Here is a 25750-nt window from a genome sequence, read left to right on the forward strand (position 1 = left end):
CCTCTTACTTATAATTTCAACATTGTTGAATTATACATAATAATTTAATCTTAATTATTATAAATAATGGTCCGACCATATTAAATTTAAATTTAAAATGCTCCATATACATAAACATGTATATCTACATGAATATAAATTCTACCCCTTAATCTTAGTTATAATATAACTAGATTGACTTGGGTAATTATATAACTCATTTGAGTATTTCAATGTAAATCATTACCCCTTTTATTTTTTATTTTCTTTCTTTTTTTTTTTTTTTTTTTGAATAAATTTGGGTATATAAAATATATGTCACTTTAATTTGGTCTCATCATGAGATACATGACCAAAGTCAATAAATTTATCATTTACTTATAGGTAGTTTTTCACAAATAACTACCATAACTAACCACAAAATGGTTACATCAATAAAATTGATACTTTATTTCATAATTAACAATAAAATAAAACAATTACAAATCAACAAACTGAGATTAAACGAAAGTATGTTAAACAAAATTATCATACCTTTGGTTTTGATGCTACACGACATACATCAATTATCAACATGATAAAAAAAATCAATCACTTTCTTAAAACATGCCTCATGAAGAATTAATTCCATCAAGTATAGAACATAATCATACTTTAATCAATCAATATCCGATAAGACACATACTTAATGTATACTTAGCAATTTTAATTTATATATAATATATAAAACCTTACTTTGTAGTACTTTTATTCCATACTACAAAATATCATTGCCCTATTAACCATGATGATCACATGAATATATTTCTATTCTCTTTTCTTAATTAATTATTAAGAAAAATAATACTTTATAACTTCCATCATAAATTTTCATCATCAAAATAACACATACCCACTTCTCTAGATCATATCTTTGTAAAATACTATCACCCACATGCTTTACTTCAAATTAAAATTTGAACACATGTATATGATCATCCAAAAGAAGATTGAAATGTATGTAAAAACTTTTTCACAAATTTAAACACGAAATATCAAATACAATTTATGATTACTAAATCTCAAGAAAAACTTACTTGTTTTCCATGATACTTCTTCTTATTAAAGATACCCATGAAAATAAATATTTCATTTGCCATCATCAGAACTTCATGTCGAAATAATTGTCCAACTTGATGAAAAATTTTAACAAGATCTTTTACGCTTGCCATCTTTGAAAAACTATCACAATAGATTATTGGAAATATAATGCAAATACAAATAAAACAAACCGATTTGTATTTTCCTTGTGTGGATGGCAATGGAACTCCTTGCTTTGTAAATCACCAAATGGACACCATGAAGATAAGGTTGCGACAATCAAAGAAGTCGCTCGGAAACTTGATATGAGTAGAAGGCGTTCATACACTTTCCTATTGTGATATTTCTCCCACAAAGGTGCTTGGGATGATAAATGAAATTCACAATGAGATACAATCTACACAACAAAATCCTAGCACAAGGAAATCGCAATAGTAAATACAAGTGTTGTAGTGAATTATGAACTTTGATGATATTAAGAGTTAATTACTCTCTCAATATTATCTCATGAAAGGAAGAACAAGAATGGAAGTATTCTTAAGAGAGAAATCATAAATCATATGAAATTGGGATGGAATGTCCCTTGTCATGCAACCTCTATTTATAGAGCTATGCATCAAACAATACCTCCTTTTGAAACAGAAGTGTTTCACCAAACAAAGCTTTTTCACCAAGCAAAGCTTATGAAACAATGTAATGTTTCACCAAGCAAAGCTTATGAAACAATGTAATGTTTCACTAAGCAAAGCTTATGAAACAAAGTAATGTTTCATCAAATTCTTTGAGGCATTTAATTTGGACTTATAATATATTTATTTAGTCCCACTACTATACTAGGTATGTAGTATATACAAATCTTGGTCTATATACTCTAAATGTTCAACAATGTTATATATAGCCCTATACTTACCATTAGGGTCATACTTAAGAACAGTTACCACTTTCGAATCCCCATATCTCCCTTGCAATTCCTGTTGAAATCTCAACTTTTCTTGTTGAAGATGAAGCTTTCTCTTCAAACCTTGCACTTGCCTCCTAACTAGCACCAATTGTTTCTGAGAGAGATCAACATTCTTCCAATATCCAAAGTTTTCATAAAACTTTATTAACTCTCCAAGATATTCTTCCCTAATCTCCAATGATTGCAGCTTATCCCTCAATGCATGTTCATAATCTGCTTCATCCAATGTTCCATATTTGTTCACGTTTAACCTTGATAATGTCATCTTCTCGACTCAATGAAGGGTGAAAAAGGAAAAAAAAGAAAGAAAAAAAGACACGAGGTTTGGAATTTTCTGTGCGCACAAAACAGAATGCAACAGAAACAAACAGAAACAAACAGCACAATTTCAGAATTCTGTATGAAATGTTTGCTATTGAAAACCCAACCAAAACAACTCCAAGTATGATGAAACTTGGTGACAACACACCTCACGATGTCTACAAACACCCCAAATTGAAATTACTCAAAAATGTTGAGTGGTTTGATCACAAATCAAATTTTACTACACACATACAGTTTGAATTATTTCTGTGACCTTTGGTCAAAAACACTTGCGCATCTTTTTTTCCACAACCCCACTAACTACAAAACAAGGCTTACCAAAAACTAGACTCAAAATGTGAAAAAAAGAAACAATGAAAAAGACTCAAAAATGAAAGAGAAATGATGAAAATACAGAAGACACAAAAAAAAATGAAGCCCCTTGTACTTTTTCAAAACAACACTGAAATGGGTCAATCAAGAAGCCTATGAAACGTAAGAAAAAATGCACACATGATGTGGTTTGATGAATATAGGATGTTAATTGATAATTTGATGGAAAATGAAGGCCAAAGGATAGAATCTTGGTAGGTTTTCGAAGACAACTTACCACAGTGCACAAAACTGATCACTTGTGCGCAGTCTAATGAATCATGCATATCTCCTTCACTAATCCACCAAATCCAATAATTCCAAAGCAAAAAGTTCACCAACTCAATGAAGAATGTCGTGCAAAAACAGTTTTGAAAAATAACCTCAAACGTTCCTCCAAATCGATCACGTTTCAAACCCCAAAAACTGACAGAACTGAACAATGGTTCCTCTGTGCGTACCTTGTCCCCTTCGTGAACCGTGCTCTGATACCAAGTTGATGCGTAACCGGGGCTGGTTAAGGCCTTGGTTATGCAAGGATGAATGTCGCGCAGAAGCTTTAATGATTACTACAAACAATACTACGAAATGATCATGCAAAGAACACGAAACAACCACAAACAGAATCAAGAAATCCTTTCTTGATTTTCTGATGGTGATCCCCTGTGACCCTCCTCTATGATCGATTCTAAACTGATATGTACAAAGCCTTCCAGACCTTGCACTCGAGGTTTCCTTAAAGTATGAAGGTTGCTCCACAACTCTTAACACTCCAAGGATCAAAGGTTACTCCGTAGCCTTTGATGAAGTTGCCTCCAACTTCGAAGAAGAAAACAGAAAACTCTTTTGTGAATACCTCTATTACTTTGATTAATCTCAAATACAAGTTGTTGAACGTCTATTATATGGGGGAGGCCCTCCTTATATAGAGTCCTCAACTAATCATAACAGCTATAAAGTCACGAGCCTAATTAAAATGCACGTGCTAATACATGGGTACTTAAAACAGAAACAAAACACTTAGACAAATTCTGATCTGCAAATCCTTCGAGCAGCCCTCCTTCACCTTAGCTTCTAGGACTCCACGTGGCTTTTTAGAGTGGTTTTAGGACTTTGATAGCAAGTTCCTAGTGTAGAGATTCTATTTCAACCCTTGGTCGCACAAGATACCATGAAACACGATCTACACAACGCGTGCTAGGTGAGCTGGTCAGAACAAGCTTGCTGTTCTGATTTGTACTTCTTGTTGAGTGGCTGACCTTCACATCTCATTTCAGTGGGTTTTACATGATGTATAATGATGTTCTTGGGCCAAGGCATGAAGTTCCAAGTACCAAGATTCCATTTCCACTTTATCCCAGGTCATGGATGCATAGGTTTGGTCTCCACGTGTCGTGCAAGGTGACCTCGTCGCTAGTTCGCTGCTGTGTTGTTTTGAAACCATGAGCTGTTCCCTGAGGCAGCCTTGTGTACCATGAGCTGTTCCCTTTGCTATCTGTACTTGATGCAACCACATTTGCATCAATTCCTCCCTCTTTAAAAATAATTGTCCTCAATTCTAAGTACTCCATGGCTTGCTGGACTAACGCCCAATAAAAACTACTCCTTGTTGGTTGCTCTTGATCTAAATGCTGAATTGCTATTGAACTACTGTTTGCTGAACCATGCATCTGCTACTATTTGCTGCTGTGCTGGACTATTGTATTGATCCTCCTGCTGTGCTTTCCAGGTTCCCCATGATCATAGCACATGTAAGCATGAATGCCCTTGTTCTCACTTGCATAATGAACCATACCCATATGTTAAACAAGCTTACCAAGAAGATTAGCTTGCTTGTATTGCCAATAACACAATGAACTTGTATCATTCTCCCCTTCTTAGAAAAAATTCGACCCCGAATTTTTGTAGGGTTGAATTCCACAAATCTCTCCATATGAACATAATCCATTAAAGGTGATTCTTCAACCACAAAATCAACCTTTACAAATTCATGCTTCTTAGCTAGCTCTATTTGTGAATCATCTTCAAAACTTGCATGAACATTGGCCTTATGAAATACCTCTTGTCTAGTACAACGCAAATCATCACAAGATGTCTCCACAACTTCTTTAAGATCATCGACCATCTCTACACAAGAAGCTTCAACAACCTCTCCAAGATCTCTAATGCTTTCAACCGTAGGTGTTTCAACCATGCTTTCAAGATCATGAACAACTACTACACAAGGTGTTTCAACCACCTCCTCAAGAGCTTCAACAAACTCTTCACAATCCGATTCCGGATATTCATCGTAGATAGGAATCACATTTGCATACAAGTCAAGTTCCTCTTGTTTAGAAGCAATATCATCACCTTTATGCTCATCAATCATCTCTTCACAAGATTCTTCAATGACTACTTCGTTATTTGATTTTGAAATATCATCATGAGAAGGAGCCAATGATGTTTGTTCTTCAACATGCTTTGAAGCGATGTTATATATAGCCCTATACTTACCATTAGGGTCATACTTAAGAACAGTTACCACTTTCGAATCCCCATATCTCCCTTGCAATTCCTGTTGAAATCTCAACTTTTCTTGTTGAAGATGAAGCTTTCTCTTCAAACCTTGCACTTGCCTCCTAACTAGCACCAATTGTTTCTGAGAGAGATCAACATTCTTCCAATATCCAAAGTTTTCATAAAACTTTATTAACTCTCCAAGATATTCTTCCCTAATCTCCAATGATTGCAGCTTATCCCTCAATGCATGTTCATAATCTGCTTCATCCAATGTTCCATATTTGTTCACGTTTAACCTTGATAATGTCATCTTCTCGACTCAATGAAGGGTGAAAAAGGAAAAAAAAGAAAGAAAAAAAGACACGAGGTTTGGAATTTTCTGTGCGCACAAAACAGAATGCAACAGAAACAAACAGAAACAAACAGCACAATTTCAGAATTCTGTATGAAATGTTTGCTATTGAAAACCCAACCAAAACAACTCCAAGTATGATGAAACTTGGTGACAACACACCTCACGATGTCTACAAACACCCCAAATTGAAATTACTCAAAAATGTTGAGTGGTTTGATCACAAATCAAATTTTACTACACACATACAGTTTGAATTATTTCTGTGACCTTTGGTCAAAAACACTTGCGCATCTTTTTTTCCACAACCCCACTAACTACAAAACAAGGCTTACCAAAAACTAGACTCAAAATGTGAAAAAAAGAAACAATGAAAAAGACTCAAAAATGAAAGAGAAATGATGAAAATACAGAAGACACAAAAAAAAATGAAGCCCCTTGTACTTTTTCAAAACAACACTGAAATGGGTCAATCAAGAAGCCTATGAAACGTAAGAAAAAATGCACACATGATGTGGTTTGATGAATATAGGATGTTAATTGATAATTTGATGGAAAATGAAGGCCAAAGGATAGAATCTTGGTAGGTTTTCGAAGACAACTTACCACAGTGCACAAAACTGATCACTTGTGCGCAGTCTAATGAATCATGCATATCTCCTTCACTAATCCACCAAATCCAATAATTCCAAAGCAAAAAGTTCACCAACTCAATGAAGAATGTCGTGCAAAAACAGTTTTGAAAAATAACCTCAAACGTTCCTCCAAATCGATCACGTTTCAAACCCCAAAAACTGACAGAACTGAACAATGGTTCCTCTGTGCGTACCTTGTCCCCTTCGTGAACCGTGCTCTGATACCAAGTTGATGCGTAACCGGGGCTGGTTAAGGCCTTGGTTATGCAAGGATGAATGTCGCGCAGAAGCTTTAATGATTACTACAAACAATACTACGAAATGATCATGCAAAGAACACGAAACAACCACAAACAGAATCAAGAAATCCTTTCTTGATTTTCTGATGGTGATCCCCTGTGACCCTCCTCTATGATCGATTCTAAACTGATATGTACAAAGCCTTCCAGACCTTGCACTCGAGGTTTCCTTAAAGTATGAAGGTTGCTCCACAACTCTTAACACTCCAAGGATCAAAGGTTACTCCGTAGCCTTTGATGAAGTTGCCTCCAACTTCGAAGAAGAAAACAGAAAACTCTTTTGTGAATACCTCTATTACTTTGATTAATCTCAAATACAAGTTGTTGAACGTCTATTATATGGGGGAGGCCCTCCTTATATAGAGTCCTCAACTAATCATAACAGCTATAAAGTCACGAGCCTAATTAAAATGCACGTGCTAATACATGGGTACTTAAAACAGAAACAAAACACTTAGACAAATTCTGATCTGCAAATCCTTCGAGCAGCCCTCCTTCACCTTAGCTTCTAGGACTCCACGTGGCTTTTTAGAGTGGTTTTAGGACTTTGATAGCAAGTTCCTAGTGTAGAGATTCTATTTCAACCCTTGGTGGCACAAGATACCATGAAACACGATCTACACAACGCGTGCTAGGTGAGCTGGTCAGAACAAGCTTGCTGTTCTGATTTGTACTTCTTGTTGAGTGGCTGACCTTCACATCTCATTTCAGTGGGTTTTACATGATGTATAATGATGTTCTTGGGCCAAGGCATGAAGTTCCAAGTATCAAGATTCCATTTCCACTTTATCCCAGGTCATGGATGCATAGGTTTGGTCTCCACGTGTCGTGCAAGGTGACCTCGTCGCTAGTTCGCTGCTGTGTTGTTTTGAAACCATGAGCTGTTCCCTGAGGCAGCCTTGTGTACCATGAGCTGTTCCCTTTGCTATCTGTACTTGATGCAACCACATTTGCATCATGTGTCCATTGAAGTCTCCACCTATAAAAACTTTTTCATCGGTAGGGATGGTATCTATAAGGTCTTTCAAGTTATCCCAAAACTCACGTTTGACTTCCTCATCTAGTCCAATTTGCGGCCCATACACACTAATGATTGATATAACCTCTTCTCCCACTACTATTCTAACTAGCATAACCCTGTCATTGCACCTCCTAACTTCTACAACTTGCTTTATCCGATTTACAAACAAAACTCTGCCGGATTTTCTGCAGAAACATATATAATTTAAATCGTTTCAAATGATTCTTATAATGTAATTTCTTTACATTTTTTTTCAAAGTTTGTAAACTATGATATTTAAATTTTTGATAGATTTCTAGTGCATAATATAATCAGTTGAGTAATTGATTATATTATCAACGTAATAGCCCGATATGAATATTAAGCTTCCACATTAGTTTATATGAATTTTATTTAATCAGTTGGTTATTTTCGTGTGGTTACAGTTGGGTTCAGGTCAAGTGTTATCTGACCTGTTTATATATGACCCGAACACGAACCCGACCTAACCTGATTTGTTTGACAGGCCTACTAAAGTGCCGTTCCAGCCTTCTAGGCTAAAAGTAGCAAAAATATTTTCTTGGTAAAATATATTGTTGATAATAATTAATTTTTGCATGATTTGCTCAAAATAAATTTACTTATTATTTATTTTTAAATAAATGCACATATTAAGTATATTTGTTAAAAATAAACCAACTTATTGTTTATAACAATCTTCAAAACTTCTTTGAAAGTCAAAAATTATGGAGTTTATTTTTAGCGGATTGAGTAAATATTGATTTATTTTTTACAATTTCTTCTTTTTTCTTTGTCCTTTAATTTGCATTCTAAATATTTAAAATTTATATTGCATATTCAGAGAAAATATTAGTTTAGACTTTAAACTTAGAATCCCATTTTATATGTTTGATTGACAAATACAAGTATTACACCTCCCTTTGAGTTTAACTTTTAGTTAAACAAAGCAAATTTCAACGGATAGAGGGAGTATCCTCATGAAATAACACTCATTTTCATTCTATGATGTCTTTCTATTTTGTCCATATTGTCTTACTCATCACATTATTTTTCATCTATCATCAACAATTAAAAAAAAATACAGTGACTTTTCTTAATCATTATGCTATAATTCAAAGGTGCAACTAATTCAAAATGAAATATATTTTTTTTTATCTTAATTATTCATTTCTCTCATCCACTAGTATCTTTCGGGTGTTTGGTAATTGGCTTTTACATTGGCTATTGGCTTTTGGCTTATTAATTGGTCAAACAGCAAAAAAAGTGTTTGGTAAATGGCTTTTAAGCCAGCTGAAAAGCTGACTTTAAGCCAAAATAAAAAGACACTTTAATTAGCTTTTTTGTTGGCTTTTGGTTTATTAAACCACTTTTTCTTCAATAAACAACCAACAACCAATACCTGAATTTACCAAACATCTTCATAAACAGCTGCCTTTTCAACTAGTTTTAACGCGAACAAAAACAATCAACATTTTCATCTAGTCAAACAAGCCAATAAAAAAGCCAAAAGCTAACAACAAACAGCTAACGGCCAATTGCCAAACAACCCACTTGTCTTATTCTCTACAACTAAAAATAACTCCTTATTTCCTTCTCATTTAGCCCCTATTATTTTTTGGCCGAAAATTATTAGAAAAGAAAAATGACTTGAAAATAAGTCAAAAAAAAAGTGAATGATAGAATTGAGTTGTAAAAGTAGAGAGATAATAAATTTATAAATCAAGTTAAAGGAAGGGGAGCGAGATTATTGCCAACAAGAAAATAGTGAAAAATCAAAAGGACGGTTTAAAATAAAAAGTGATGTAAAATTAAGAGACTAGAGAAGTAACATATAGTATTAGCATATTTCTAATTTAGAGAATGAATTTTTGTCTCAATTAGAGCAAATACCGTCTTTTTCAGGCAGGATTGAAATCAAATCTTACACAAATAACTCTTTTCTTTTTTCGACCTATCCTATAATAAAAAAAATAATTTAAAAAACCACACCTCCATCTTATCAAAATATAAGATACTGGCAAAAAAAACATCTGTAAAAATGGTGAATATTACAATTTTAAATTTTTCAACAAATTTTTGGAGCAAGGGTATTAAGTATTTTAATCTAACATGCTTAAACTTTCACTATTTGCAAAACGAAGTATTAAGTTTTACCATTGCTTGATGAGATTTGAGTATAAATGTGGGATACATATACAAATATATACTATACTTCAAGTTATCAGATTGATTTTTAGTTAAATGTTTCGTATCGATTTAAAATTAAGTGTTGTGTTCAATCGTTCATTTTGGTTTTTATGTAAATGTAAATACATTTTTAATATCAGGTTAAATCGAGTTCAATCGCATATTCGGATAAATATTAGGTTATCGGATCTCTTTTAAATACCTTTATTACTATTAATAGAAAATAAGACAAGCAATCATGACAATTGAATGGTCATTACCATGCTTTACAAATATAATTAATTAAGCTCAATAATGCAAAAAATATACGTTTTTTTGCCGTTAATTAGACCGTCGGTGTCTCTTGTAAGTTTGATGAGGGTCGTGATTTTTCGTTGTATTACTTCTTTAGCCTTTCTTTTCATGTTTGATGTTTCCTTTTTGACTTTGATTCACCAAAATTTGGCCCCTCCTCTTTAGATACTGAAATTGTTAAATATAGATTTAACGACTAGATATTTATATGATATTGTAATTGAATTTGACTTTGATCTGATTTCAAAATAAATTTAAATTATGTAAAAATTAATATGGATAGAAAAACTGATTTTAAATCGATTCTAAACACTTGATTTGAAATCGATTCAATGACCCAAATAAATACTTCTATTTGATTGATATTTTTAACTCAATTTTGATTTAACAATCTTGAAATTTTTAATATTTTTTGCTTTCATTTTACATATTTTTTCATGTAAATGGAAGTCATTGTATAAAATATGAAATAATTATAACGGAAATTATTAATGGTACCTCTGAGTTTTGGCACTTTATCAATGGTACCCCCTAAGTTTTTTTTATTATTAATGGTACCCTCGTACTATTGAGTGTTTTACAACCGTAACCTTTTAAAACTTTTTCCTTTCAAATTCATCTAAAACCGTTAAGTTTTTTCTTTTTCTTTTATTTTTCAATTCAAAACATAAAAGAAAGTTAACGTTTTCAACGATTTTGGATGGAAAACGTTAAAAAAGATTACGGTTGTAAAACGCTCAATAATACGAGGGTACCATTGATAATAAAAAAACTTGGAGGTAGTAATGATAAAGTGTAAAAACACAGGGCTACCATTGATAATTTCCTAGTTATAATGGTACAAAATATTAAAGAAAGTGTGATCATTTTATTGATAAAATATTGATAAAAAAAACTTATATAATAAAGAACATGAAAGCATGAAGGGATTGATAAATATGCAAATTTGACATATTTACTGTTAATAATTACAATAAAGTTATCCATAAGCATTTCAACGATGAAAAGTAGAATAAACAAAAGAAATAGTATAGTTTTTACTAAGAGGGATTAATACTCATAATAGTTCTAGTTATAAGAGTATGGTTGTGAAAATAATATTTTTAATTTTTTTTATGTTTGTGGTTTTTATATTTATTCTACTAATTTTTTTCATATATATTTTTTAAAGCTTATATCTCCACTTTATCTCTATTAACTTTATTATTTAACAAAATAATATCTATACCATCTAAAAATTTTAACTTTTCTTAATTTTTATGAACATTTCTTATAAGAACATTATGTAGAAAATCATAATGCGGAAATTAGACTGATTTGGGTTTTAAATAATTGATTTGTATTGAATAATTATGAGAGCTACTACCTCTATTTATACAAGTAATAAGGACTAACTTAAGGAAACAAAATATCACAAAATATTAAATTTAAGGAAACTAAATTACAATAATATAAAATATAATATTCTACTAAATATTCTTCTTTCCTACACATATAATATGAATGGAGGGAGTGCGTCAATAAATTTTGTTTTTCCGATAGATAGTTAAAAATATTAGTTATGATAGGTAGGGATGGACAAGGGTTTACGAGCCAATTGGATCCCATTCTATTTTAAGGATAAATATCTAATTTTTTTTGGATATTATGGGTCCGGTTCCTTTTAGAAACATAACGGTTTGAGATGAAGTGTGGGTTTTAGAAATTTAAGGATTCTAAAAGTCCATGTTACTATTTAAATTATAAACACTTAAAATTCACTTAAGAAAATATTTTCTCAAAAGACAAAAGTCTAGTTTGAGTCGATCTAAACCCAACTTGTATCACTAATGTCCGAATTTAAATTTAATTATCTAAACTATTAAAATAGACTCTAAATCTAAATCTGAACCTAAACTAGAGTCCGAATAAGGATCCAATTTAAACCCATAAATATACATCTCTAATATAAATAACTTCGAAATCATCATCTAGTGAGAATGCAAAGAAGAAAACGCCATAGATGCCGACTTGCCGTCAAGGGTATGGACCCTCTTATCCTCCAATGTTTGCTAATACTTAAAAAACCAAAGGATTTTAAATAATTGTGTTACATATAAATAATGTTCATTGCATCCTATTAATATTTCTTTAATTAAATTTTTAATTTGAATGTATTTAAAATCAATTATAGAAACCTCAATAGGATTTTAATTTTCCAAAACTGAAATTTATGTTTAAAAATTTATGGGGAAAATTGCCCGAAATAATCCAACATTTTCATGATTTTCTTACAATAATCCTATCTACTGATTAATCATGAATAATTTTTCATAGCGTATTTGCCTAAAACAAACTTGGATAACTGAAATCCGGATGACTTGCTATAGCAAGTTTTATTTTTTAAAAAAAGATTAATTAAAATAAAATGTCGAAAAAATGTGAAAAAAATGTTAAATTTATTTTAGAATTTTTTATGTAAATTTTTAAATTTTTCTTTAATTTTATATCAATTTTCACTTTATTTCTTTGATATATTACCTACTATAACAGGTCATTTGATTATCCGAGTTTATTATAGAAAAATACCCCATAAAGCTAAAATTATTTATTGTTAAATTAATAGGTGGGATTATTGTAGAAAAATCATGAAAATATTAGATTATTTTAGGTAATTTTTTCAATTTTATATGAACTTTTGATTTCTCTTTTAAATTGATGCTTCTATCTGTTTAAATCGAAAATAATGTACTCTATGATTTTGGAATATCCACACACTTTATGTTCTGTTTAAAAAAACTTATTTCTTCAATAAAATTTCTAATCATGATATTTTATAATCTCATCTTAAATTTATTTTAGATGAATTTTACATTTTGAATAAAATTTTATTTTAAAGAACTTTTAGACTTTTAACATTCAAAATTTTAAAATGAAAATAATGCAAAAATCTTAAGAAAAAAAAATAATGCAAAGGTCAAGTTTTTAATTACTAATTGAATCTATATCACACGAGTTCATGACCCATCCATTATTTTTAATTCTTATAATTCCATTTAACTTTTTTTCATTTCATCTAAATATTTTTCTTATTCTTTAGTCTCAAACAATTTTTTTCTTACACGTTTTTATGTAGACATTTATTTTACATATTTGTGAATTCATATTTGAAGTGAGGTTGTAATGATAAATAATATTTATTTAAGAAAATTGTAAATCACTCTTATATGTCGTCATAGGGCTTTTGATATTTTATTTTTATTTTTTTCTTATTTTGTTTATTTTAATATTATTTATTTTGTCTTTTTGTGGTTATTTACATATAACTGTTATTGTTCAGGATTTTCTAATTTGAAGTCAGATCATAATCGAGTAGTAAATATTAAATCGTCATGTCTATTTTGCACATCTAAGGACTTAGGCTAACAGGGGCGAATCTACCTTAGAACCTATGGGGTCACGTGCCTCTAGGTGTTTTTAAAAAAAAAATTCAAAGTAGACTTTTCTAATTATTAAGAGTAAAAGTGTAAAATTAATACTGAAGTTTTTTTATGATAAATACTCTCTCATTTTAGTAATTTTGTCTTTTTTTAAATTAGAACAGTTGATTTATTTTATTTTATTTTTTTAAAAATATATCATATTTAAAATTTTAGCAAGTAAAGATAAAATAGTTATTAATTTTACAAATAAAACACTACTGAAATTTCGTCCATTAGTTATGCCCCCGAAACTCCCAACCTTGAACCGTAGAGGCAGCACAACCGAAGTTTAAGTGGGCAGTCATATTCACAATTCACCCGCACCGACACCCCCATTGGCATTTGGGCATAATCCCAAGTGAGTGAATCAGTTACTCTTTTGTATTCCCACAACTTCCCATTCCACCCACCATCACATTTTCCTCCCCATTTCCTCCTTAATCCAACAAAATCAAACTAATAAACACACCAAATCTCAAATAAACATGCTTTCTTCCTTGTTTTCCACTCTTTTCCCCACTTGTTCGTTCCTCCATTAATGCTCTTGCTAGCCTAACACAAACAAAGGACATAAAAGGAGTGCACTTATTCCAAGGTCCACAAATTTATGTCAATCCCAATATCTTTTTCTCCTGAATTTTACCCATGAAACTGACCTTTCCTACATTTAAATAAACCCCATTGCTTTTTTGGTAAGTTTCTATCTTTTTCTCTTATTTCTGTCAGTATTTCTTCCTTTCATTGATTGATACTTCATAATTTTGTCACATTTCATTTGTTCATCTATTTCTATCTTGAATTGACTACTCTTTTTAATTGCATGACCATCTGCTTTATTTCTATCTTTGATCATTTATTGTTGGGTATGTTTATATGCTACATTTTTTATGATTTTTTTTTTTGGTGAAAATTAAGATCATTTCAGTTGATTTGCTTTTCTGGGTTCTCATTCTAAATTCTGGGAATCATGGTAAACTTTTTTTTTTTTCCTTTTTTTTTGTTGGGTTTTCTTTTTTCTCTATATAATTCCATTTTTTACTTGTTGATGGCAATGTATTACTCCCATTTGATGAAACTTTTGTATATTTCTTTATTGCTTGTTTCTTGTTTCTTTCCCCTGTTTTTGAAGCTATAAACTTTATAGTGTGATCATGATTCATGGGTGTTTTGAATTTAGCATACTCTATTAAACTCTAGTTTATGTAAGAATTTGAGTTGAACAAATGAATAATCTTGGATATAAGTTTTAATAATCTTGATTTATGAAAAATTATAAACAAAAAATGATTTAAGCCATAGGGAAGAATCATTGTAGGTGATTGATGTACATTTCTCTTATAATTTTTTATTTTAAAATTTCAATCATGTTTGTTGGTGATTGTGGTACATGAATGACAAATAAAAAATGGGTCTGCATCAGGAGACCAGTCGCTTTCCAGATTCGATCAAGTTACCCTTTTTTCTTAGGAAAAGATGGAATCTAAAATTACATTAATGTTCTTCATATTGCAAATATTTCTATTTCTAAATTTTTGATTTTGTTCTCTATATTGGTAAATTTTCCATTGTATTTATTTCGGGGTGTTTAGCAAATGACTAATAAGTTTGCCAGTTGAATAAGCTGGGCTGGTTGGAGTGACTGATCTGATTATTTAATTCTATCAAATGATTTGACTAGCGGACTTTCTATTAGATGATTTGACCACCCAACTATGTATTTAGTTCAAAATTAACTAAAATTGCCCCGATAAACTATTTACCAAACACCATTGTCTTTTGGGTAAGTATTTATCTTTCTTCTTTCAATCTATTGGTGGGTTGACTGGTCAGCACTAAGTACTACCATATGGATTGTGGACTGTGATCATACACTCATACCTCATGAGTCATGTGGTTGTTTATAGAAGTATTAATTGTTTGTAAATGTGCCAAAAATATGAGGCGTTTCATAATGTTTGAAGAAATTAAGGCTTAAATTTGGGACTAATCTTTGCAAATGCTTTCGGCTTCTGTTTATTTGGCTTTTTTAACTTGCTTTTTCTCTGTATACCACAAACAACTAGCAATAATTTTTCAAAACAAATATTTATGTGGCTTGAACAACCGGCTTAAACTACTCATACAATGAGCCAGTACTTACCATCTAGTCGAACCGCCTAACAGGTCTAACCAACAACCATTTCACAAACATAGTTGTCGGTATCTGAACACATATAGTTCCTTCTTTTTTACTAGGCATCATGTCGAAATTCGCTTTTATTGCATCCCCGCTAAGCACCATGGTACCTCTTTAAGAACCAAGAACTCAAATCCTATGTAGGAGTAATAGTTTGTAGATGGACTTTTATTTTCAAACGTGCTAAAAAGTGTGATACTATTTTTGTGATGAACAAATGGATCCCATTGGTGGGACTAGAGGATTTTGTACCACTAGTTGTAGTTTGATATTTTTCCTACTGTTTTCTTTATGATCTTCTTGACAATGTAACCCATTGAATGTTGTTAATTGTTGAGTGTCATCATTTATTCCTTTTGCTCTTAGGATTTCAATTGCATGATGAAGTTCTTGCCTTTATTTCTTTTACTTTCTTTACGCTTCTTTTTCCTTGATGGTTTTTGATAGTATATCTGTTTACCGTCCAGTTCATCATTTTGTCTCATCTCTTAGTGGTATGTGATGATAAATTTGGGGGCTTGTACACAAAACCCACCTAAGACGAGAGTAAACTAGATACAAACCAGATGAGGTTCCATCCTAAATGGTAGGAGAAATAGCCCATCAAGTATATATGTCAGTCAACCTCTCTCTAAATCTTTGACGTGGGATCACATGTGGTCTATTTTCCAATATGTGACATCTGAAGTTCTAATACTCTACTTAATAATAGATCATATATGTAAGATCCAACATCCAATTGAGATTACCGGCTGATCGTATGTTTTGATTCTGTGTCGCAGATTAAGTAGAGGAGCGATCTGCTCGTAAGGGCTGCTTAATATTACAGTAAAGGTGCAGACTGCAGAACCATCTTTTGTATTTTGATTGCCTTTTATGTTTCGGCTCTTTTAAGGCATTCATAGTTGAACTATTTTGCCGTATATACTTCTAGGCGAGGGATTTGAAAGGTGAGGTGAATAACTATGAGGGAGTCGGAGAAGAAGAAAGTTCAAAAGAACAATCAAACAAAACAATTTGTGAGAACACCAAGGAGAGAAAATAAATCGGTTCAAGACATTGGCCGTAGACCCTCAAATGCAAAAGAATCTAATCCTAAGGCTTCGCGTGCCAAGCCTGCGTCTAATAGCGTTGTGAGTGATACCAATGTGGGCACCGAGCCCCCGGAAGTTTATGAAAATGTTGTTATACATTATGTGGATGATGCATACAGGTCAGGGGATGCAGTTCAAGTTCCTAACGGGCAGGAACCCGCTGCAGCTGGAGATAAGTCTGATGATTTAGAGGATAGTTCTAGTGAGTTCGGGAAGGATATTCAACCGACAAAGGGAGATGATTCCGATTATGAATCTTTAAAAGGTTCAACATTGTCTCAAGATGACGATGAGAAAATAGATGGAGCTCCCACTATGACTAAAAATAATCTTAAGAGTAGTTCATCTGATGTTTCATCTCATGCCTCTAAGAGCAACGTGGGTGTAAAATCGTTCGATTCCTCTCCACCAAGAAAGCCGATGAATTCCAATGGTTCACATGTGCATGCAACAGATTCTTCCGATGACAAAAAGTCTCCGTTGACAAATCAAGAACTGTTTGATGATGCTTCAAATGACATTAAAAGTACTGAAAGTGATGATGATAGTGTTGGTGCTGAAGAAAATGTCGACTTTGAGCAAGAAAAAGCAGCCTTGAAACAAAAGGCTGAGATCATGGAAAGTAAGCTTGAAAAGCTGGAGGATGAGCTTAGAGTAGTTGCTGCTCTTGAGATCTCTCTTTATTCTGTGATACCCGAGCATGGGAGCTCTGCACACAAGGTGCATACACCTGCTCGACGTCTTTCTCGACTGTATATACACGCGTGCAAACATTGGAGTCGGAATAAGAGAGCGGCAATTGCTAAAAATATTGTTTCAGGGCTTATTTTGGTAGGCAGAACATGTGGAAATGATGTTGCAAGGTATTTCTTAAATGTGGATCCACCCTGTGTTATTGAGATGCTTTTTTGTATACTTGTATCTGTCAAGGAACCATCTCAACCAAAAGCTTAAGCTGATGGTTGAGGCCCCAAGATATGTTATATACTCTAACACATCCCCTCACACGAGAGCACTTTGGGCTAAAAGTGTGGATTCAGTACATACTCTCCTCATACCTAGCACTTAATATTCCACTTTAAATGAGGGGTGGTTAAGATTCGAACAAGTGACCTCTTGTCACGCTAGCTAATGATACCATGTCAAGGAACCAATTCAACCAAAAGCTTAAGCTGATGGTTGAGACGCCAATATATATTATATACTCTTAAGAGTATCATGATCACTTCTATACTAATGTGGATTCTCATTTCTGATTTTCAAGGTTAATGTTTTGGCTCTCCAACGCTGTCGTTCTGAGGGAAATCATCTCACAAGCATTTGGCATCTCTAGCCAGACGAGTCCTCCCACGCTCAGTGTGCCAATTGTTAGTAAGAATTCTAATAGGAAGCAAGTGAATATGATCAACCAGATGTTTGAAGATTGGGAAGAAACCAGTACTTTCACTTCTTCTTTAGGAAAAGTTGAGTCGTGGATTTTCTCTCGGGTCGTTGAGTCGGTCTGGTGGCAGGTAGTTAAAATATCTGGCTTAGATCTTATGTTTCAATTCCTAAATTTCAAGAGGTGAATTCTGGGCAATAATTTGATGTATAAACAATAAGATTCATTTTCTTTGTCCTTCCCACAGGCACTAACACCGAATATGCTATCGCCTGTCGAGGAATTGATCAGCCAAAAGAGCATCGGAAAATTGCTAGGTCCATCTTTGGGCGATCAACAACAAGGAACCTTATCCATTGAACTGTGGAAAAATGCATTTCAGAGTGCATTTGAGAGGCTTTGTCCTGTTCGTGCTGCAGGGCATGAATGTGGATGTATCCCCGTATTGGCAAGGACGGTGCGTAATCTACTGCATCTTTGCTCGATTTTTTTTGTTTCTCTAGTGCATCTCATGACAAAACATGTTTTCTAGACTTCATACATTTGGCTGTCTTAAGCTAGATTTCTGCTTTGGTTCATAAATAGGTGATGGAACAATGTGTTGAAAGATTAGACGTGGCTATGTTCAATGCGATTCTTAGAGAATCTGCTCATCAGATTCCGACAGATCCAGTTTCAGATCCCATAGTAGACTCGCGGGTTCTACCAATTCCAGCCGGAGACTTCAGCTTTGGGTCCGGTGCTCAACTAAAGAATTCAGTACGCAACGCATTTAACTATTTATCTTTGTTTCTCCTTTGAGAAAGTAATGGAAACTTGGAATGTTCAGAAAATTTTGTCGGTGGAATTGGCCGGTGTTTAATTTCTTTGCAATTCTTCAGGTTGGCAATTGGTCGAGGTGGTTTTCTAATCATCTTGGCTTGGAATTGGACACCCTCCCGAGCGATGATCCTGAGACCAACAATGATGATCACCAGACTACACGGGCCAAAACTAAATGTTTCTGCCTTCTTAATGAACTGAGTGAGCTCTTGATGCTCCCTAAAGATATGCTTATGGACGAGTCTATAAGAAAAGAGGTAAAAAGCTTAGTCCATTTGCTGCATAAAACACGACATAAGCATCATTTACAATTTGATCTTTTAGAATTAAAATACGGGTTTTTATTTTGTGCGTCTGCAGGTTTGTCCTTCGATTAATCTCGGTGTGATCAAACGAGTCTTGTGCTACTTCACTCCCGATGAGTTTTGTCCAGATCCTGTTCCCGGAGAGGTCTTAGAGGCACTGAATGCCGAGGTAGAAAAAATAAGTGCTTTTTTCTTTCTTAATAATCACATTTCAATTTTATACAATCTCGAATAATAGGTTGTTTTGTAGTTTTAGTTAGTAAAAAAGCTTTGCTTTTTAGAAATGACCTCTTTGTTATTACAAGGGTAAGGTTGCTACATCCGACCCCCAAATCCCATTTCGGAGGGAGTCACTTGGCATTGGGGTGATAACATGTTGTACATTACCCTTGATTCCATTTACAAAAGATGACGATCATTGTGGACTACGTTATCTAGTCTTTTAAGGATAATAACATGGCTTGTAGATGAGAAATTCACCTTGTTACGTACACTTTTTGGTGGTAAAATTGACCACATTCCTCTAGTCCTCTCTTTGAAGTGAGTACGAGTATGGATTGTCCGTGATCTTCCCTCACCCAGACTCTGTTTTCGAGCGGGATATCATGTTAATGATGATGTACACTATTTGACTTTCCCAGAGTTATGTAGAGCGGAGGGTAGCTGGAGATTCTTCCGTAAGCTTCCCTTATGCTGCGCCCGGTGTTTCTTACTTGCCTCCATCACCAAGTGACGTTTCAGAGAAAGTTGGCGAAGCAGCAGGGAAACCTCATATCAAAAGGAATGTGTCTATGGTTCAGAAGAAAGGTTATATGAGCGATGAAGAATTGGACGATCTTGATTCTCCACTAGAATCCTTCATCGAGCAATCATCACCATGTACTTTGCAAAATGGGAATTCGAGCCTGAAGTCCAAAGAACAAACTGGCCATGGAGGAAACGCAAGGTATTTGCTTCTGCGCGAGGTTTGGTCTTCGTAGAAGTTCGTGCTTCCACTTGTGTTTCTTGTAGCTGTATACGTGATGTAAAGAACTATGAACTGCAACAAGTTTAGTATGTTACATTCAAATATGTCGTGTTGAGAAGTTAAGAGGATCACGTCTTCGAGTTTAAGGTGTAAAGAAAAGAAGTTCGCTTTAGAATAATGAGTAAAGAAAAACCGAAAATTCGATTTGTTCTCGTTGGTTGCCTATCGATTTTTTTAGATTGATTGTCATAACCAATTCTTGCTTTGAACGCCAACCTTCCAAGATTGCCATAATCACGACACGATCTAGGCAACCCCGGACCCCAAAAACCGCCTCCGGAGGCGACCCAAAATTCTTTTTTAGAAATGCTTATAACAGGAGAATGCAAAAGTTAGGAGGAAGGTTGCCCAAACATTTGGTTGTGTGTGCAGTAGTATCATGCCTATTGCCTAATGTTGTGTCATTAAGAAAACATTTCAAATGTTTCAACCGTTCCTAGAAAAAATAATGCATTGGTATTTTGTAGTTGTATTTATTTGACTGTAGTTCTCTTTTGAATATGAGAGTTCTAAAAGATTAATTCTCAATTTAATAAGCGAATAATGAAAATAAGAGAAGAAAAAATAAACATAAATACATTGTACGTGATTTGTTAATAAAAATGTTTCAATTTGTTTAAATTTAACGTGTAATGTAATTTTTTATAATTTCAAATATAAATATTTTGTAATTTGCAACTTGAAGTTGATTTATATTTTTATTTTCAAGTGTGTTTAGGGCATTCTTCTATGAAGAACAAAATAGTTGGCCTACGAAACTACAAAAGAAAATACGAGTTATTGAAATTTATAAACAATGTTCAGTGGATCACAAATTCCTAAATAAAATGGTTTTTTGGTGAATCATCTTTAGTAGGTTGTCCCATGTATTTTAGTATGTTAAAGTGATCAATTAGAGAAATAAACTAATTATATAAGTTCATCTTATGATGAAACGGTCTCATACAAGTCGAGTCATTAATAGATACACCCTCTATCCCTTTAAAATAACTTTATTTTTCATTTTAATTCGTCCCTTCGAATTTGTCTAATTTCTATTTTTGGTTATGAACTCATTTTTTTTTCTTTAATTCTCATTCATACATTTAGCTTATATTTTCATTTCATCAATATAATTTTCTTACTTTTACATAAATTATGGAGTACTTTTTTACCACTTTTATCCATTTTTCTAATCTTCAGCTCAATTATAATTGGGGCTATTTTGATGGGCACAAAGGGGTAGTAGTTTATAATATATAAATATTTACATTATTTGAGTTTTAGTTCATCCTAAAGCAGGTAAATATTAAGACGAATTTAATAATATTTAATAAAATTATATTTTTTTTATGCTTAATAACTATTAAAAATTAAAATTTTTGGATAATTAATACTTTATTCATTTTATAATACTTTAATTTTCTTAATTATGGTGTGTCCATAAAAAATACAAGTAATTAGAAACTGAGGTAATATAAAAGTTCACCATGGTGCACTAAATAAGATATAGAGACATATTAATGCAACTATAGAAATGAAGTTACGAAGTTTCCTTTGACTCCAAAGGCGGAGTTAATGTTCATGTAATTTCAATTATTGTCTTATGTTTATAAAAGAATGTTGTTGTTAATGGTGACTCAAATTAGCAAGCACTATTGAAGAAGATGAGTATGGGTCAAAGAGGAGGTTCGTGGGGCGCGGAGAAGCTGTTGCCTCAGTCCGCGGGGCACGAAGTGCGTTCTGTCTCCATTTTGCGGCTCGCGTAGTTGTACACGGCTCGCGAAATGACTGTTTCTTTCACAGGAGGTGTCTTTTGGGACGGTCACTTTGTGTTTATTATGTAATAACTTCCTTTTATTGGACGTTAGTATATAAACTCCCATTTTAGGATTAATATATGATGATTCACAAAATTGAGAGAGATCACAAGAGAGCCATTAATTTGTGAGTGTGATTGAGATTCATCTTTTAATTCTTTGCGATCATAGTGAAATTATTGGTGCCAATGGATGTAGCTATCACATTGATAGTGAAACACGTTAAATCTCTCGTGTCAATTTTCTTATTTTGCATTGAATTTTCTTATTGTTTCATTATTGTTCAACGAACTTGCTTCCGTTGTCGCACAACAATTGGCATCAAGAGCTCAGGTTTAAGTCCTTGGAGAGGTTTTGAGTGGAACAATTGCTGGAGATTCTACAATAAGCATTGAGAAATTTACCGGAAAAAATAGCTTCGTGCTATGGCAAATAAAGATGAAGGCTCTGTTGAAACAGCAGCAAATCTGGCGTCCGTTGGCTTCAAAGAGTACTACTGCGGAGTCAGAAGACGGGTTAACTGACGAGCAATTAGCAGTAATGGATGAAAAGGCTCATTCTACCATTTTGCTAAGTTTGGATAATCATATTATCACGGTGGTCGCTGATCAGGCTACAGCGGCGGAACGATGGATGAAATTAGAGTCATTGTATATGACTAAGTCGCTGACCAACAAATTATTGCTGAAGCAGAAGCAACGGTTATTCAACCTCTGAATGCAGTCAGGTACTCCCTTACGGGAACATCTTGAAAAACTTAACTCTATTTTACTAGATTTGCGTAACTTAGATGTTAAAATAGATGATGAGGATGCTGCGTTGATTTTACTTGTGTCTCTACCGTTTAACAATGAGAATTTATTGAGTCTTTTGTTGTTGGTAAAGAATCACTGACCTCAGAAAAAGTGAAGGCAGCACTTCATACTAGGGAGCTTCGTCAGAAAGTTATAGGTGATAACGGGGAGAGTGGTAGTGGGTTGTTTGTTAAGTCCGGAAAGTCTAAAAAGAAAAAGGGGGTTAACAAGGGCAACAATACTGGGTCCGATGCTGGAAACGGCAATGAGGGATTTGGTAAGACTGCGAGGAAGACCTGTTATTACTGCAAGGAACCAGGTCACTTTGGGGCTAATTGTCCGGTAGGAAGGGCAAGTCCCAAGCTGCTGTAGTTGAGGAAAAATCGAAGGAGAACTATAATTCGGAAGAATACTTGGCGTTAGTGAGTTCTGCTAAGTCTGGGGATCTTTCTGATGATTGGGTTCTAGATTCGGGGTGTTCGTTCCATATGAGTCCGCGTCGATATTGGTTTGACACGTATGAGTCTTGCAATGGGGGTAAAGTTATTGTAGGTAACAATGGACCTTGTAAGATTACAGGTATTGGGTCCATGAGATTGAGTACTAATGATGGGCGAAAGATGACATTGACTAAAGTGCGGCATGTCCCTGCTTTGGGGAAGAGTCTGATTTCATTAGGTACCTTGGATGATTTGGGGTACAATGAAGTGTTTTCGGATGGGGAGTTGTCCATTTACCGAGGTTCGGAGTTGGTACTTAAGGGCATCAAGAGGAACACCCTCTATGTCTTTGAGGGTGTTACACTGTCTAGTTCTGTGGTTTGCGCATCGGTATCTCACCAGGAGATGACCAAGATTTGGCACATGAGGCTTGGTCATATAGGAGAGAAGGGGATACAACTATTGTCTAAGAGGGGTCTACTATCCAGAATCAAGGTTGCCATCCTTGAATTTTGTGAGCATTGTGTGTTTGGGAAGAAACACACGTCAAAGTTCAGCAAGGGTGCTCACATTACTGATGAAGTGCTCGATTATATCCATTCAGATTGCCGGGGTCCATTTAGGGTTGAAGTTATGGGAGGTTTTCGCTATTTTGTGTCATTTGTAGATGACGCAATGGAAAGCTTTGGTGGAGAATCGACAGGGTAGGAAGATCAAGAAGCTACGAACAGACAATGGGCTAGAGTTTTGCAAAGAAGAGTTTAATCAGTTCTGTGCAGATGAGGCTATTGGTCGGCATCATACCGTCAGGATGACACCACAGCAGAACGGTGTTGCAAAGCGGGTTAATCAGACACTGCTTGAGAGAGTTCGATGCATGCTTTCTAATGCAGGGCTTGGGAGGAGGTATTGGAGTGAAGCTGTGATGACAGCTTGTTATATCATCAATAGGGGTCCGCATTCGGGAATTGATTTCGGAATTCAGTTTGAGATTTGGAGTGGTAAGTTGCCTAGTGTCTCTAACTTGAAGATCTTTGGTTGTGTTGCTTATTATCATGTTAGTGAGGGTAAGCTGGATCCACGAGCGAAGAAAGGGTGTTTTGTTGGGTACAGTGATGGTGTGAAGGGGTTTAGGATCTATTCACCTTCGGAGGATTGGTTCATTCTTAGTAGGGATGTCACTTTTGATGAGAGCACCATGTATTCCAAGAAGAGCTTGGAGTCTTCTGATCTGGGAAAGAAAGGGGAGAACTTGCTGCAGACAGATGGAGTACTTGAGGTACATCAGTCATCCATTGCTGATTTACCTCGAGTGCAATTTATTGATGATGATGTTGAGGCTCCAGTGCCGAGTACTCCTGAACCTGAAGTTGTTCGCAGTATAATCAGGGGTCATCTAGTCAATCTGACACCATTCTTGAGAGACCTAGACGAGTTATCAAAAAGCCTGTTTGGTTGATTGAAGAGATGGAAGGAAGAAATTTTTTTGTTGAGAATTTTTAAGGTTATGCATTGAGTGTAGATGATGATGTAGAGTCATATGAACCTGCCACGTATAAACAAACAATTAGTTGTAGTGAGTCGGCGCAATGGCCTGCTGCAATAGGTGAAGAGATGCAGTCTCTTTACAAGAACAGAGTGTGGGAACTTGTGAAGGTACCAGAGGGGAGAAAGCTTGTAGGGTGCAAGTGAATTTTTAAGAAGAAAGAAGGATCATCTAAATCTAAGAAAGTTCGTTTTAAGGCTAGGCTAGTTGCAAAGGGGTTCAGTCAGGTAGAAGGGGTTGACTTCGTGGAGATATTCTCACCAGTGGTTCGACATACTTCTATTCGTGTGTTATTGTCGATTGTAGCACATTTTGACCTTGAACTGGAGCAGCTGAATGTTAAGACGACTTTCCTTCATGGCGATTTGGAGGATGAGATTTTGATGAAGCAGCCCGAGGGATTCGAGATCCCAGGGAAAGAGCACTATGCATGCAGATTGCTAAAATCGTTGTATGGACTTAAGCAATCCCCTCGACAGTGGTACAAGAGTTTGATTCTTTTATGGTTTCGCATGGTTTTGATAGGAACTCGTATGATTGCTGTGTGTATCATAGTAAGTTGGATGACGGTTTCATGATTTATTTGTTGTTATATGTTGATGACATGCTTGTTGCCACAAAGAATAAATCAGATGTTGCTAGACTTAAAGAGTTGCTTAGCTCGGAATTTGACATGAAAGATTTGGGTCCAGCTAAGAAGATTTTGGGTATGGAGATCTATAGGGATCGGGCTAGAGGTAAGCTTTTCTTGACTCAGAAAAGTTACATCAAAAAGATTTTATCTCGTTTTGGGAATGGTACGGAGTGTTTGGTAACTAGATATGGCGATTCTGATTATGCAGTTGATGTGGATACCAGGAGGTCGGTGACCGGCTATGTGTTTACTTTGGGTGGTTCTGTGGTTAGTTGGAAGTCAACAT

General features: G+C 34.3%; 1 protein-coding gene across 6 annotated transcripts; it reads left to right on the forward strand.

The window, feature by feature from the left end:
• Positions 1 to 13748: 13748 nt before the first annotated feature.
• On the forward strand, positions 13749 to 20440 carry LOC130821858 (uncharacterized). 6 transcript variants are annotated; one of them, XM_057687621.1, is made up of 9 exons: positions 13768 to 14138; positions 16405 to 16456; positions 16836 to 17579; positions 17981 to 18227; positions 18345 to 18554; positions 18683 to 18856; positions 18979 to 19176; positions 19280 to 19393; positions 19866 to 20440. In XM_057687621.1, the coding sequence occupies exons 3-9, from the start codon at positions 17032 to 17034 to the stop codon at positions 20202 to 20204; spliced, it is 1830 nt and encodes a 609-aa protein (XP_057543604.1). In that variant the 5' UTR covers positions 13768 to 14138; positions 16405 to 16456; positions 16836 to 17031; the 3' UTR covers positions 20205 to 20440. The 6 variants fall into 6 exon arrangements, with proteins under 6 accessions (XP_057543602.1, XP_057543604.1, XP_057543601.1 ...); XM_057687622.1 differs by lacking the exon at positions 13768 to 14138 and adding an exon at positions 14167 to 14416; XM_057687623.1 differs by lacking the exon at positions 13768 to 14138 and adding an exon at positions 14167 to 14309.
• Positions 20441 to 25750: the final 5310 nt, after the last annotated feature.

The sequence above is a fragment of the Amaranthus tricolor genome, chromosome 1 (genome assembly GCF_026212465.1).
Source record: "Amaranthus tricolor cultivar Red isolate AtriRed21 chromosome 1, ASM2621246v1, whole genome shotgun sequence".
Lineage (NCBI taxonomy): Eukaryota > Viridiplantae > Streptophyta > Magnoliopsida > Caryophyllales > Amaranthaceae > Amaranthus > Amaranthus tricolor.

Bases quoted from the DNA above. Each gene is read 5' to 3' on its own strand.
- LOC130821858 (XM_057687619.1), top strand. From the start codon at position 16,588: ATGAGGGAGTCGGAGAAGAAGAAAGTTCAAAAGAACAATCAAACAAAA. The intron at 18,228-18,344 runs GTAGTTAAAATA...TCCTTCCCACAG, and splicing joins TTGAGTCGGTCTGGTGGCAG to GCACTAACACCGAATATGCT. The intron at 19,394-19,865 runs GTAGAAAAAATA...TGACTTTCCCAG, and splicing joins TAGAGGCACTGAATGCCGAG to AGTTATGTAGAGCGGAGGGT.